Genomic DNA, 14,383 nt, shown 5'->3' on the forward strand with positions numbered 1-14,383 from the left:
CTGGGGAGAAGTGCTTTGGAAAGCCTTGGATTTGCCACCTGCAAAATTTAAAAGTAAAAAGAATGCAAGGTTTTGCTGCATAATGACCCAAAATGACAATAAAGAATATGATCCAGCTTACAAACATATATATATATATTAAGGGATTAGATGATCAAAGGGGGTATCACAGATAGTAGTGGCTTTAAATGGATAAATATGGGAAATGAAAAAACAATATCATAGAATCATGCTGAGTTGGAAGGGACCCATCAGGGTCATCAAGTCCAAATCCTGTCCCTGTGTTGGGCACCCCCAGGACCACCCCAGGACCATCCTGCTCTCAGTATGTGCCTGAGAGCATCATCCAAACACTTCCTGAACTCAGGCAGCTAGGTTCCCTGGGGAGTTTGTTCCACTGCTCAGCCACCCTCTGGCTGCAAAACCGTTTCCTGAAATCTAACCTACGCTCCCCCAGGACATCTTCCAACCATTCCCTCGGGTCCTATCCTTGGTCACCAAACAGGAGAGCTCAACAGCTGCTCCTCCTCCTTCCCTGGTGAGGAAGCAGTGCTGCCAGGAGGTCTCCCCTCTGCCTCCTCCAGGCTGAGCAGACCAAGTGCCTTCTCATCCAGTTTTCCCTCTGAACCCTTCACCAACCTCCCAGCCCTCCTCTGAACACTCTCTGGTAGCTCCATGTCCTTTTTGTGCTGTCACACACAGTGCTTAAGATGGGGCCTCACCAGTGCAGAGTTGTTATAAATTGTGTCCCATAAAATTGACCAGGACACACCAATTAATGGATCAATCGGAATTTAATAGCAAGTAACAACAAGCAATAACAGTGCTGGGCACCCAGGAGTCTCTGCTCCTCAAGACGGTGCATCTTCTTTAAAGTTTCTTGGGTATTTATAGTCGTTTATGGCCGTGTGAGCCCGATGTTGCTGGGAAAGCTTGAAATCTGTCTACGATACTAATTCTTCTTGAGCAGACACAGCTGACAATACCAATTCTTCTTATGCAGACACATCTTGTGTTTGGTTAACCCCTTTCTACAAAGGTTATCTATAAGAACGTTTAAACATGATTACACAGCATTTTGTCACAATACACTTTTTCTCTCTAAAGTACATTCTGCAGTTAACATCCTTATCTTCTTTCACTACTTCTATCTTGCCTTTATAAGTAAATGCACTAAAAATTTTCTACTTAGGTTAAATGAACAAACATTATATGTAAGTTATTACAATTTGTCACAGTCACACAATGTTTTTGGCACATAACTTTGCGGTTAATACTTCTATTTTATAAACAAAGTTACATAGGTTAAATGAACAAATATAACTTTATATGTAAATTGTTACAGAGTGAAGCAGGACGGTCACCTCCCCTTGAGCTGTTGGGCAGGGAAGAGAAAACCCACCCAAAGGCTCCTGAATCCAGACAAGGACAGGGAGATCTGCATTCCCCTCTTACAGTAGCAGGCAAAAAAAACTTGTGAAGGAGAAAAAAATCTAATTTAATCTACATGGAGAAAGACAAAACATGGACAGATACCTCCCCCCCATCCCTTCTTCCTGGGCACTTCGCTGCCGCCTCCCCTCAGGGCACAGGGGACTGGCAGGGGGTTTGGGGTCAGTTCCCCACACGGGAGGAGAAAATCCACCCAAATTCTCCTGAATCCAGACAAGGACAGGAAGGTTGGCATTCCCCTGTTACAGTAACAGGCAAAAAAAAATTGGGAAGGAGAAAAAAAATCTGATTTAATCTACAAAGGAGAAAGAGAAAATGTGGACAGATACCTCTCCCCATCCCTCCCTTTTTCCCAGGCTCCCCTCAGGGCAGAGGGGACGGATTCAGGGTAAGTTCCCCACAGGGGAGGAGAAAATCCAGACAGAGACAGGGAGATCTGCATTCCCCAATTGCAGTAACAGGTAAAAAAACTTGGGAAGAAGGAAAAAATCTAATCTACAAGGAGAAAGACAAAACATGGACAGATACCTCCCCCCCTGCCTTTTTCCTGGGCATTTCGCTGCCGCCTCCCCTCAGGGCACAGGGGGGGCTCAGGGTAAGTTCCCCACACGGGAGAAGAAAATCCACTCAAAGGCTCCTGAATCCAGACAAGGACAGGGAGGTTGGCATTCCCCAATTACAGTAACAGGCAAAAAATTGGGAAAGAGAAAAAAAATCTAATTTAATCTACAAGGAGAAAGAGAAAATGTGGACAGATACCCCACCCCCCCAGGCCCCGATCGCTTCACTGCTGCCTCCCCTCAGGGCACAGGGGATGGGCAGGGGGTTCAGGGTCAGTTCCCCACACGGTGTTCCTGACCCTTTTCCTCCTCCAAGGCTGACAGGAGAGTCCTCCAGGAATCCCTGGGACATGAGTCCCTCCCATGGGGTGCAGTCCATCAGGAACTGCTCCATCCCGGGCTGCCCACAGAGTCCCGGCTGCTGCAGGAACAGTCACCTCCTCTGCCACGGGCTCCTGCAGATCCACATCAGATCCTCTGTGGGATCCCTCAGAGGCTGCTGCTCCACATCTGCCCACCCACCCGTGACACTTCAGGGGCTACAAATCCACGCTAATCCCCCCGTGGGCCTTCAGGGACTGCTCCCCCGTGCTCCTCCATGGGCTGCAGGGCCACAGCCGCCATCTCACCACCACCATCTCTGCCCGGGCACCTTTCCCCCTCCTTTACTCCCTTGGTGTCTGTGCTCTGACATTGCTCTCACCTCCTCCTCTCTCCTCTGCAGGTCTCATTTTTTTATATTTTTGCAGTTTCCTTTCCCCTTTCTTCACTATGCCACTGGCAGAGGCATGAGCAGGACCAGGGTTGGAACCAGGGGAGCTTCTACCCCTGTGGCCTTCCAGCTTCCAAAACCCCTGCATCAACCCAAGACATCTGGAATAACCCACCTAGGGGACAGTTGTTTGCTTCAATCATATAAAAGAGGACTAAACAAACAATAGTAATTTTTTCATATTTTTTTCTTCTCAGTCTGGGCTCTAAAGACCAATGGTGTTTTGGCAAGAGGATGGGATAACTCCCTTTTCACTTCCAGTACAATTCTGTGATTTATAATTTCCATACAAGTTATGAAACAAATCCAGTTGATATTTCAATGAGTTCAGCATGTAATGCTGTGGGGAAACAAAACTCAGCCTTAATGACTGATGATAGAGGTTTCAAAGTTAATAAAGTATTTTCTGTTTCTAAGCTCAGGTAATATTGAATATATATATAATTGAATATAAGTGTAATTCCAAAAATTTTTCACAGGTCCAGATCCTGAGGTGCATGGAAGAAGATGTAAAATAGCTCTTGGTGTCCTGTTTATTTCTCAAATCTTAACATGCTGCCTTTGAGTTGAACAGTGATCATGACCATAACTGCTGAGTCTCTTAAATATATAATATGCAGGGTTCCAAATGGAATTAAAAATTTGGGGTGACCTTTTTGAATCCCATTCTGTGCTCTGTTAGTGACAGGCAACCAAGTGACTGCATCATTTGTTGTGTCAAGCTTTAGATTCTGAAGGACACTGTCTCCAAGTGCTATTTTAATATTTCAGAATGCCACTGTGTTAGCAGATACATCTGACTTGAGTTTTGCTTTCCAAATGCCTCTTCTTTTTCAAAAACAGAATTATTGTTCTTTATGTGAATATAAAGATCTGGGACAGGAAGGAATATATGGTATAAAATCATTAATTTTCATCATTGGCTTTCCTTTTGTCTTCTGCAAGTCATTGAGTGGCCAACTCTCTCAAGTCTCCTCATAGGAAATTGGTTGCTGCTTCTCCATCCTCTCTCTTAAAGGAAGAAGAGGTTTTGTTGATTAAACTCGCTAGTGGGTGGAAGAGGGAATTCAAAAAGCAGGAATGCTGTAAAATCAAGGGTGACAATTCCATCCACTCATCCAAAGGAGAGGTAGGAAAAAGGGAGATAGTCAGAAGTGGGTTTATGGAACTTTGGGAGAGAAGATGTTCATTAATAAAGTTGATCAGTGAGGTTGATGATAAAGTTTGGGTTTTTTAAGACACCTGTACTCCCTTCAGTGAATGTGAACTTTCAATGTAACTTCACACACCAAAGTTATGCAGAGTGATAGCCTAATCCTCTATAAGCAAGCTTTTTGACCCAAAATAACCTTGAATTGATAGAGGATCTTCTCCATGTTTTTAGGGCAGTTCCTGTTTTCTGCTTTATTTGCTGTATTGCTCCAGGTTGGTCAGCTGAGTATTCTAAGAGGGAAGAGTGGATTGATTCTCCTTCTGCATTAAACTCAGAATCATATCATAGAACCCCAGATTGGTTTGGGTTGCAGGGAACCTTAAAAATTACCCATGGGCAGGGACACCTCCCACCAGCCCAGGTTGCTCCAAGCCCCATCCAACCTGACCTGAGACACTGCCAGGGATGGGAAACGGGAGCAGACTTCATCCCCCCTGGTTGTGCAGAGCTCTAGAAGATCCAAAGCTCTCACCCTTGACTTTTTCTAACTTTTTGAAGGAAAAAACCTTACATCTGGCAGGAGAAAGTCAGCAGTCAAGTTGTTCTTCTGCCTCATGACCTTCAGCGTGTGCGCTCTTGCCCATCACTCGGAGCTCCTGCATGCTGCCTCTTGCCCAACTTGTAATGAGGGAAAATGGGAAGGAATTGGCAGCATGACTCAGGTGTCTGGGGTGAAACTGGAGACTTTATAAAGGGTATGATCCAGGAAAATATAGGAGTGGGTTGGCATGGGGCTTAGAAAGCAGGGAATTGCCAGATTTCCTCAGCTTTCTTCACTTAGCGTGTTTCCATGTGACTTAGAATAAGGTTGATGGCATCTACTGTTTGATAATACTGCAGAAGTCTCTTTTTTACTTATTTTTATTATCATTATTTATTCTTGCTTTAGAATCCAATATGTTCTGGTGACACTTGAGGCTGGAAACCAATTTACTTATCTTAAGGAATGTGAGAGTCCAGATGATGCTGTGGAGTACTGCGTTCTTCTGCAGACCTAGGTGCTGCAGAACTTTATTAGTCTGATTTCTTTTTCTTTTCCAGATATTGAAAAATATCACTTGGTATGCTGAGCGTGTCTTAACAGAGATCTCACTTGGGAGCCTCCTGATTCTGGTGGTGATAAGAACCATCCAGTACAACATGACCCGGACGAGGGTGAGTTACCTGCAGCTCTTGCATGTGGATTTCTGACTTCAACAGCATCAGTTCCATCTCAAACAGAATGTGGGTTTTTCTGGCACAACCAGTTGGCAGCTGAATTGACAGGAGGGAAGGAATGGGAAGATCAGCTGGATTGACTACACCCAATATTAAGTGGTTCTGAACTTGTAACCTCATCTCTGTTTCATCATCCATCTATTGAGTAGGTTTCTCTGAAACCCATGATTCAGGCACCAAATTGCTTATCTTCAGTTGAGAGAAAAGTTTCCTTACATTGTTAGGCCTTAGAGTTTCAATTACTATACAGTTACTCAGAAGTGAGAATTTCAGCACTATTTATTGTTCATATTTTTATGAAACAGGACGCTGACTGGGGCATAAAACCATTTTGTGCTCTAGCAAAGCAAAACTGCTTCAACTTTGTAGCCTTGTGTCGGGGTGGTTTTGTGTTTCTGTGCCTTGTCTCAAACGTAGAAGCATGCTCTCATAAGCTTTTGAATATTTTAAACAATTAAAGGCAAATTTTTGCAAAAAAGCAGCAAAAATAATGTTGAATATATTTTAAATTGGAAGACATAAGGATTTAGCTTTCATCATCAAAAGAATGTGAAGAAACAAGGGCATTCTTCGCATGGATATATAGGATTTGGAATGGATTATGTTGTGTAAATTAATATTTTAGACTTGAATAGGAAAAATAAATCCATACTGGATTGTATAAGTGAATAAATTTGGTTCTGTGATAAGCCTGGACTTTGCCAGGGCCATTGTTTGAGCTGCTACCTGCTCAAATGCTTTCAGGGATGCTAACAAGGGGACCAGAGCTCTGAAGTATCACGTGGGTATAGTTGTGGGATATCTATAATGCCTTAAACAGTTAATAGGGAGATGAGTTATGAAGAAGAAAATTTTAGGATAAGTCAATAAAAAGGAGAGGGAGGAAGGGAGGAGGAGAGAATGTCTTTCAGTATCTTACACCTGTGATCTCATTCTAAATCAGCATTGCTAAAGATAGGAAGGCATACACATATCATTCTTTTATAAGAATACTTTAAGAAAAGCATATTTAAAACATCCCCAAGTACCTACACTTGAAATTTCTGCTCTCTGCTTCTGACCGCATCCTTTAAAGCAACGAGGCCCCTTCCAACCCTAACATTCTGTGATTCTGTGCTGTATTACTCAGCCTTTTGAATGATTCCTGCAGTAGGTGTGTATCAAAAGGACAATTTAATGTGGGGGTTTTTTTTCTTCTTTTTTTCTTTCTGACAGGACAAATACCTTCATACAAATTGTCTGGCAGCCTTAGCAAACATGTCAGCACAGTTCCGCTCACTTCATCAGTATGCAGCTCAGAGGATCATCAGGTAAATAAAACATTTTACAAATAGGCTTTGCTTGAAACTCATCTGTGGTGAAACTCAGGAGCAGAGGAACTGGAGTTTTATATGCCCTAGTAGCTACTAATGAACTGCATAGCTGAAGTGATAACTTGAGTAACTAAATAATCCCAGAGATTGTAAATAATCCCAATATTGTTGGCTTGATACTTGAATCTGAGTGCACAAAAAAGTATCTCTGAGAAACTTCTGACTTGGATTCTCTTAACAGGACAGCTCAGAAGCTGCTTTCAGAATGTTTTACAGGGATTTGTGTGAATTATGTTTGGTTTTTTTTTTCACTCGTGTATCACATTGTTATAGAAATGCACTGAGTGGTGGGTCTCAGGTATTCTGCAGACTGGATTTTCAATTTGCTTTACCTTCTCATTGTGCTTGGCAAAAAATTTTGTTAAAACAGCTATAAAGCAACAATCCTTTTCTGATGAGACCCTACAAATATGGGAACTATAACCTCAACTTGTGCTTATTCTGTGATTAATACCTGTGCATTATTCTGTGATTGCCCCTGCCTGAGCAGTGTGTAAAGGGCTGGGCTTAACAAGAGACACCTCTTGTTCTTCAGCTGCTGCTCTTGAGGATTTAACTCTTGGAGCCCTTTCTCTTTGGAAAATGGTTGTAAAAGTGTGGCCAAGTAACCAGAATGAATGCTCCTGCTGTTGCCTTTTCCCTGCTTGATGCTCACCCTCTTTTCATGAGGGTTCAGAATGGGAATTGGAGCCTTTTCCCCATTCCCTGTCACAGACATTGTGTCAAATAGCTGCTCTCCTCATCTCTCAAATCATGGAGTCTGAGGTTTCCAAACATTTGCAAACATTGAGCTCTGAAGTCACAGCTCTTGGTGTGGTGGGAGAGACATAGCCTTGGTGCTCAAAAACTTGGTCAGGTTAGTAGTGGGATGCTTTGTTTCCCACTTCAGACCTTTTTCCTATGTTCCTTGATTCTGATTTTATTCCTTTTTCTTCTACTGCTGTTCCTGCAGGCCAAAGTGTGGCCTCAGGTTACATTTGGGCCAGGAAGAGGTTATCTTGCTAGTCCCAGCTGCTATCACCACTCAGTAGCCTTGTAGCCATCTAGGGTAGCTTCATGAGTGGCTTGGCTTTTGGTCAAAATGCTCTGAATTTATGGACATCTGCTGTTCAAACTTGAAACTCCAGGTTCAAAATAATCTCAGCTGGATTCATTTGATTTAGTTGGGTTATGAAATGTTTAAACATGTTCTCTGTTGGCTTCCCTGTGAGGCTTGAAATTCATTTTTTCATTTCACCTTATGAAATCTCTTAGCCCCTGTTATTAAATGGAGCCAGCACTGATGGACCTAACTTACTCCATGAAGCCAAAGCAGAATATTTATATTTAAATTTCTCTTCTGGTTCTGCCATCAGCTTGCAAACATCTCTGAAAGAATAAACTTCATCATCCAAACTCAACAAGTGTTTCCTGGGAAGGAAAAGCCTAAAAAGATGATGATGCTTTATATTACATGAAGGATTTTTGGGTGTGGGTCTTTAAATTAAGTAGCTGTGAAACACTTAACTTCAAATCTTAGTAATACAGCAGTCATAATTTAAGCCTCACCAGATGCTCTAATGATTCCTTTCTTAATGTGAGAAGTAATTCCATTTCCATGCAGGCTTTTTCCTAATCCTATTCTGAGCAGAGACTGCCAATTGTTTTAAAATCTGAAGGCTATTTTCTAGGAAAGAATTAGCTGTGAATATTCAATGTAGTGTCTTAAGAGCTCAGTAAAATACAAATTCATCATGTTGGGTAATTTGTATCACATTCAAGGGAGCATGAAAATTGACAGATTTGTCTAAATCTATTAGAAGCAGCTGCTGGAAGTGAAAAAAAAAAAAAAAAAAAGGTAATAGATGTTTTATAATAAGATCCAGGACAGTGTTCATTTGTTGTTGGATGTCCTCTACTGTAGACTGCCTTGATTTGGACAACCTTCCTGTTACGATCCGAGTTATTATTTATATTTTGATTGCAAGGAAAATTCAGCCACTACTCATAGATACAAAAATAACCAGGCTTTATGATTCAAACAAGTTACAAGGATTTATTTAGGATTTATACAATTAGTTACTTCGGAGAGGAGTCGTTAAGAAGAGAAAAGGAGGGTAATTAAGATGTTATCACCCTCCGCCGGCCCTGGCCTCTGGCTGTAGTCGGGTGCGTAGGGTCTGTCGCTCCTGCCGCTTCTCTGTCCCGTAGCTGAAGCCCAAGTGCTGAGAGAGGGGGGGTCTAGAGGAAAGCCGATGCTTCTCCTTTTTTTCCTAGGGTTTTTTATACAGCAAAAAAAAAAGAAGAGGGGTCCCTTTTTTGCATAAGTCACTGTCCATACACACAGGTTTCCAGACTTCCCGGAGATGAGTCATCCTTATCTTTTTGTCTTTTTGGGTGTCCTGCTACTGTTATTGTCTTCTGTCTTCACCATGCACCAGGAAGCGACTTGATAAGCAATCTTATCTTTTAGGTGTCTGTCAGGCATAAGGTGAGGTAAACATATGTTAATTGACAGAATGTTGCAACCAAACAGGAAGAGAAAGAAAGAAAAAATAATTGATTCAAGAGACATATTTTGTATTTCCAATTCAAGGTGTTTACATCACTTCCCTTCTCTCTCCACTCTTACCACTGCTTTAATTTCAAATATACAGAGTTGTTTTACCAGCATAGTGCCAAAAATGATATTCCACTGCACTGTGTCTCTTATATTTGTGGAGTGCTGACCCTTGGAGTATCTTTATATCAAATTAGTAGACTATTATAAAAAATACAATAAAACCATGTGTCAATGCCAAGGAACAACCAGAGGTGGCTGTGTAGCCTCTGAGCAGCAAAGCAAAACCAAGTGAAGTGTTACAGCCCTGCAACCAGGGTAGGTTTTTCCTTGGCTTGCTTTCTAAACTCCAAACACAATTATCAAAAAGTAAAGCCGGGCACTTCATTATTAGTGCAGGTGTTGGATTTGTCACTTAAAACTGGGATCACTTGGCTTTAATTTCTTTAACTTCTTTGGAAAGAGCTTTGATGGTATCCAGGTAGTGCTTGGAAATGGAGAGGAAGAGCTTTCCTTGAGCAGCTGCATTGACATCTCAAGGCCCTGTACTTCTGATAAAATCACTGACAAAAAGATGACTTAAGGCGACTGCTTTTCCTTACAGCTTCATCTCTTGGAAAGTTTCCTGGTTTCTGAGCAGACATGCACCACTAGAGGTTGCCATACACCTCCCCAATTAGACATCCACATCTCAAGTGAGATGACTCTGTGGGGCTAGCAAAACTCTCCAGTTTGCCTTTTTTTCTCTTAACTCTTCCCATGCAACCCACTGAGAACTTGGTTGCACTGCTCCAAAGTCAGCACAGAATTTTATCAGTGTCATGGTTTGTTGATTTCTTTGGCTGTTGTAGGAGATTCAGGGAACAATGTGGAGAAAGAGGTTTCTGTCATCCTCCTGGTGCTCATAGGGGTTGGGTAAAATTAGGAGAAAAGGAGTTCTTAAAAGGGCTACTGAGTTCAGTTCTGGGCTTTTCACAGCAAGAAAGACATTGAGCTGCTGAAGTTCAGAGAAGGGCAACCAAGCTGGGGAAGGGTCTGGAAAACAAATCCTATGAGGAGAAGCTGAGGGAATTGGGAATGTTGAGTTTGGAGAAGAGGAGGCTGAGAGGAGACCTCATTGCTCTGCACAACTCCCTTCAAGGAGGTTGTAGGGAGGTGGGTGCTGGGCTCTTCTCTCAAGTGCACAATGCCAGGAGCAGAGGCAATGGGCTGAAGTTGCACCAGGGGAGGTTTAGCTCAGCTCTGAGGATGAATTTCCTGCCTGAGAGAGCAGTCAGGTGTAGGAATGGGCTGCCCAGGGAGGTGGTGGAGTCCCCATCCCTGGAGGGATTGAAAAACCATGTGGGTGAGGCACTGCAGGACATGCTGTGGTGGGCATGGTGATTTTTTATTTTATTTTGTTTGGGGTGGGGAGGATGTTGATGGTTGGACACAGTGATCTTACAGGTCTTCTCCATCCATGACAATTCTACAAGCCAGCCCCACTGATTCTGTTGCTGTCTGGAAGAAACAAAGATAGTAACCCTAATTCTGACTCATCAGCCATCCTTGAAGCTGATGGGGATGACTTCTGTAGCAAAAAAGAGACATTGAGATGAGATATTGGGAAAAAATTCTTGAATTTGAGGGAGCTGAGCCCCTGTGCCAGGTTTCCCAGAGAAGCTGTGGCTGCCCCATCCCTGGCAGTGTCTCAGGTCAGGTTGGATGGGGCTTGGAGCAACCTGGGCTGGTGGGAGGTGTCCCTGCCCATGGAAAGGGGTTGGAACTGGATGAGCTTTGAGGTCTTTCCTAACCTAAAGCAGTCTGGGCTTCTATCCTGGAAGAAGCTCACAAGGGGTGCTGCATCCCAAACCTTGCTGGCATGATGCTTCTCCCCCTTTCCTCTGCCCTGGTGAGACCACATCTGGAGTGCTGTGTCCAGTTCTGGGCTCCCCAGTTCAAGAGGGACAGGGATCCACTGGAGAGAGTCCAATGGAAGGCTGGGATAAGGGAAGACAGGGACCTGGGGCTGGTGAGCTGGAGCATGAGAGGAGATCTTATTCATGTTTAGAAATAGCTGAAGGGTGGGGGTCAAGAAGGTGAAGGTCTCTTTTCTGTGGTGCCCCTGAGAGGGGCAAAAGGGACAAACTGGAACATTGGAAGTTCCAGCTCACCATGAGGAGAAACTTATTTCCTGTGAGGGTGAGGGAGCCCTGGCCCAGGCTGCCCAGAGAGGTTGTGGAGTCTCCTGCTCTGGAGGCTTCCAAACCCCCCTGGATCTGTTCCTGGGTGACAGGGGGGTTGGACTGGATCATCTCCAGAGGTTCCTCCCAATCCCTGACATCCTATGAATACAAATGATGAGAATCCATCAGCCCAAAATGAGCACAGAAAATCCATGCTGCAAATTTAGAAATGTTCTGCAGTGCCTAAAGAGGAGCAGGGACTTGAGATTGTAATTGCAATACCCAAATGTTTTCTCTGAGCTGTTTACCCCAAGTAAAAACACAGACAGGCTTTATAATTTCACCCTTGACACTGCAGGTAATTTCATGTATTAATTGAGATGCTGGAAGCTTTAGGAAAACAAGAAAAAAAAAAAAAAAAGAAATAAAATGGCATGACAGGATGGATCAGAACATGGAAAGCATCCAGGGTGGAAATGCAGCTTCCCAGCTAAGCCAGTGTACAACAGCAACAGACCACACAGTCAACATAAGCAAAACCATCCTGATTATCAAGGGAAGAAAAGATGACATGGAAGCTGAAATAGCTCTTTTTGTACCAAAGACATTTTCTGGGAGGAGGGAACGATGGAAAGTTTGAAGGATCTCCACAGGAGGTAAAAACTGAGCTGTCCCAGGAGTGTGCTCCCCATTCATTTGGACCAAGGCTGGGGGAGTAAAGTAGACAAAACCCCTTCAGATTTCAAAGGCATTATTTAAAAATTATTAATAATGATGAGGGCAGCCCAGACCAAAATCTCGTTGGAGAGTTTTTACATGGAGGAGTGAGAGCCTGAAAACATCAAAGGAATAACTGAAATAATTCCAGCTTGTTCCAGTCAAGTTTTGGTCCTTCTCTCTGATGGCAACACTACATTAAGATGCCAAAATCATCCCTGCTCCATGGATATTGCATCTTTCAGGTGGTTTTATGGATGAAACTAAGCACTGATAATATAAAATACCTTCTCATTTACCAAGCTAGTGTAGTTTTCAGAAGGAAAAGTTGGTCCTCAGATGGCAACTGGTGGAAAAATATTTGAGTGGCAATGCTTTCTGAAGGTTGGGCATCAGTTGAGAGAGATTTGAATATAAGAGCCTGGGAGATGGTAAGAACTCAGGGTTTCACTCCAGGCTCTCCTTTTTTTCTGAGACAGAAGGAGGAGAGAGCAGTGTAAATGGAAATTGCTGCTTAAAAAAGACATAGGTAGCAGTTTTTAGCAGCTGGTTCTCTGTTGTTCTGGTAATCTGTGATTTAAAAAGTGTGTGCTCAGGAAACCTGCCTCCTGTCAGGAGCATCAAATAAAGTTGCTGGTATAAAAGTGGTATAAAGTGGTATAAATGGAAGTGTGGAAAAAAGCGGAGTTTGGGGGTTATCCAGGCATCCCTCTTGTATTAAGCCCTGCAGTATTTTTTCCTGTGAACAGCTTGCTTGGGAAAGAGGTGGAATGCATCAATCACTTCAAGGCAATGGATAATTAATAATGACAATTTAGAAATCACAACCCTCTCACCCAAGCATCTTTGCAGGACTCCTGATAAAGAATCTGAGTAATGGCTGGTCCTAAAATTCAAGTTTTTATGATTATTTCTGTACATTTTGTGAGCAAATCTGAATTCCCCCTCTCTGGCAGTGTCTCAGGTCAGGCTGGATGGGGCTTGGAACAACCTGGGCTGGTGGGAGGTGTCCCTGCCCATGGAAAGGGGTTGGGAATGGATGAGTTTGAAGGTCCCTTCCAACCCAAACTCCAAATGTTTTGTGTGGATCCAGTTCCCAACCTGGGATCACAGGGTAGGAGGTGAAGCTTTGGGTTTTTGGGTTTTTTTTGTCACTGTAACAATATTTCCCTGAAATCAAGCTCGTTTCATTAATTCCCTTTGAGAAAAGAAATACAATTTTAAAAAGAAAAAGACATGTCAGGGGGCTGCTGAATTAATGTAATTTAATGTTTTCTTGCTTTTAGATTGTGATTTCTAGTCAGCTGCTGATAATTTTATTGAGGAGTAGGGGGGTCTTAGACTGGAAGGATCACATTGCACTCCACATTGGGTGACTTGGCAGAGGGAAATTGTTTATAAATAATTCTGTTGCAAATTATTTGTCTTGGTGCTGTGCAAGAAGCCAGGGAGATAGAAAAATCAATGCTGTGGGTCTCGGGTGGGTGAAAAATTGCCTCAGAGGTCTCAAAATGGAGTTGAATTGGATGCTCATCAAGTCCACAAGGAGTGGAGACCCTGATGTGTTGGTTCATTAATTCCTGACCTGTCTAAAATCAGGGATGGAGGAGAATTTTCAGGGAGGCAATGATCAGTGAAGGGGAAAGATTGCTGATAGCAAGTAACCATCTGAGCCTGGTGGGTTTTATAGCTGCCCTCCAATTCCTGAAGGGAACCTCCAGGAAGGCTGCAGAGGGACTTTTCCCAAGAGTGCCCAGCAAGAGGAGAAGGGGAAATGGTTTGAAACTGCAGGAGAAGAGGTTCAGGCTGGATGTGAGGAAGAAGTTCTTCAGCAGGAGGGTGCTGAGACTCTGGAACAGATTGCCCAGAGAAGCTGTGGCTGCCCCCTCCCTGGAGGTGTTCAAGGCCAGGTTGGATGAGGCTTGGAGCATCCTTGTCTGGATGAGAGGTGTCCCTGGGCATGGCAGGGAGCTTGGAGGAGATGAGCTCTGAGCTCCCTTCCCACCTCAGCCATCCTGTGAGAACACTGAGTTAAAATGTTATCAAGTTGTCATTTCCTGGGCCTCCACTGTGACTTCTCCTGGGTAACATCTTGAACTCAGCAGAGCCAAGGGGGTTTGGGAATTCCCACCCTGTTCCCCAGCTTTCATTCCCCTGAGGAAGGACAACATCAAATTCTCTTCACTACTCCCAGTTAGAAACCTCTTTCTGGGGGGGAGACTGAGCAGGTTTCCTCCTCTTTTTCTTTACTCAGACTCCCATCACCAGCCTATTAATGAATAGGGGGGATTTGTAAAAAACAGTGAAGAGCAAACATTCAGCTGCCTTATTCCCTGGGCTGCATCTGAATGTGTGGTGCTTTCAGCTGCAAACT

The 14,383-nt window shown here is 43.4% G+C and overlaps 1 protein-coding gene across 3 annotated transcripts in view; it reads left to right on the forward strand.

The window, feature by feature from the left end:
• The window catches only part of LOC139789299 (dymeclin-like), a 185,890-nt gene that overhangs the window by 73,171 nt on the left and 98,336 nt on the right, over positions 1 to 14,383 (forward strand). For all 3 annotated transcript variants that reach the window (XM_071729818.1, XM_071729820.1, XM_071729819.1), the window contains 2 exons: positions 5,039 to 5,152; positions 6,431 to 6,525. In XM_071729818.1, coding sequence (XP_071585919.1) covers positions 5,039 to 5,152; positions 6,431 to 6,525 — 209 coding nt within the window. The remainder of the gene's footprint in view (positions 1 to 5,038; positions 5,153 to 6,430; positions 6,526 to 14,383) is intronic.

Source organism: Heliangelus exortis, chromosome W (assembly GCF_036169615.1).
Source record: "Heliangelus exortis chromosome W, bHelExo1.hap1, whole genome shotgun sequence".
In the NCBI taxonomy this organism is placed as follows: Eukaryota; Metazoa; Chordata; class Aves; order Apodiformes; family Trochilidae; genus Heliangelus; species Heliangelus exortis.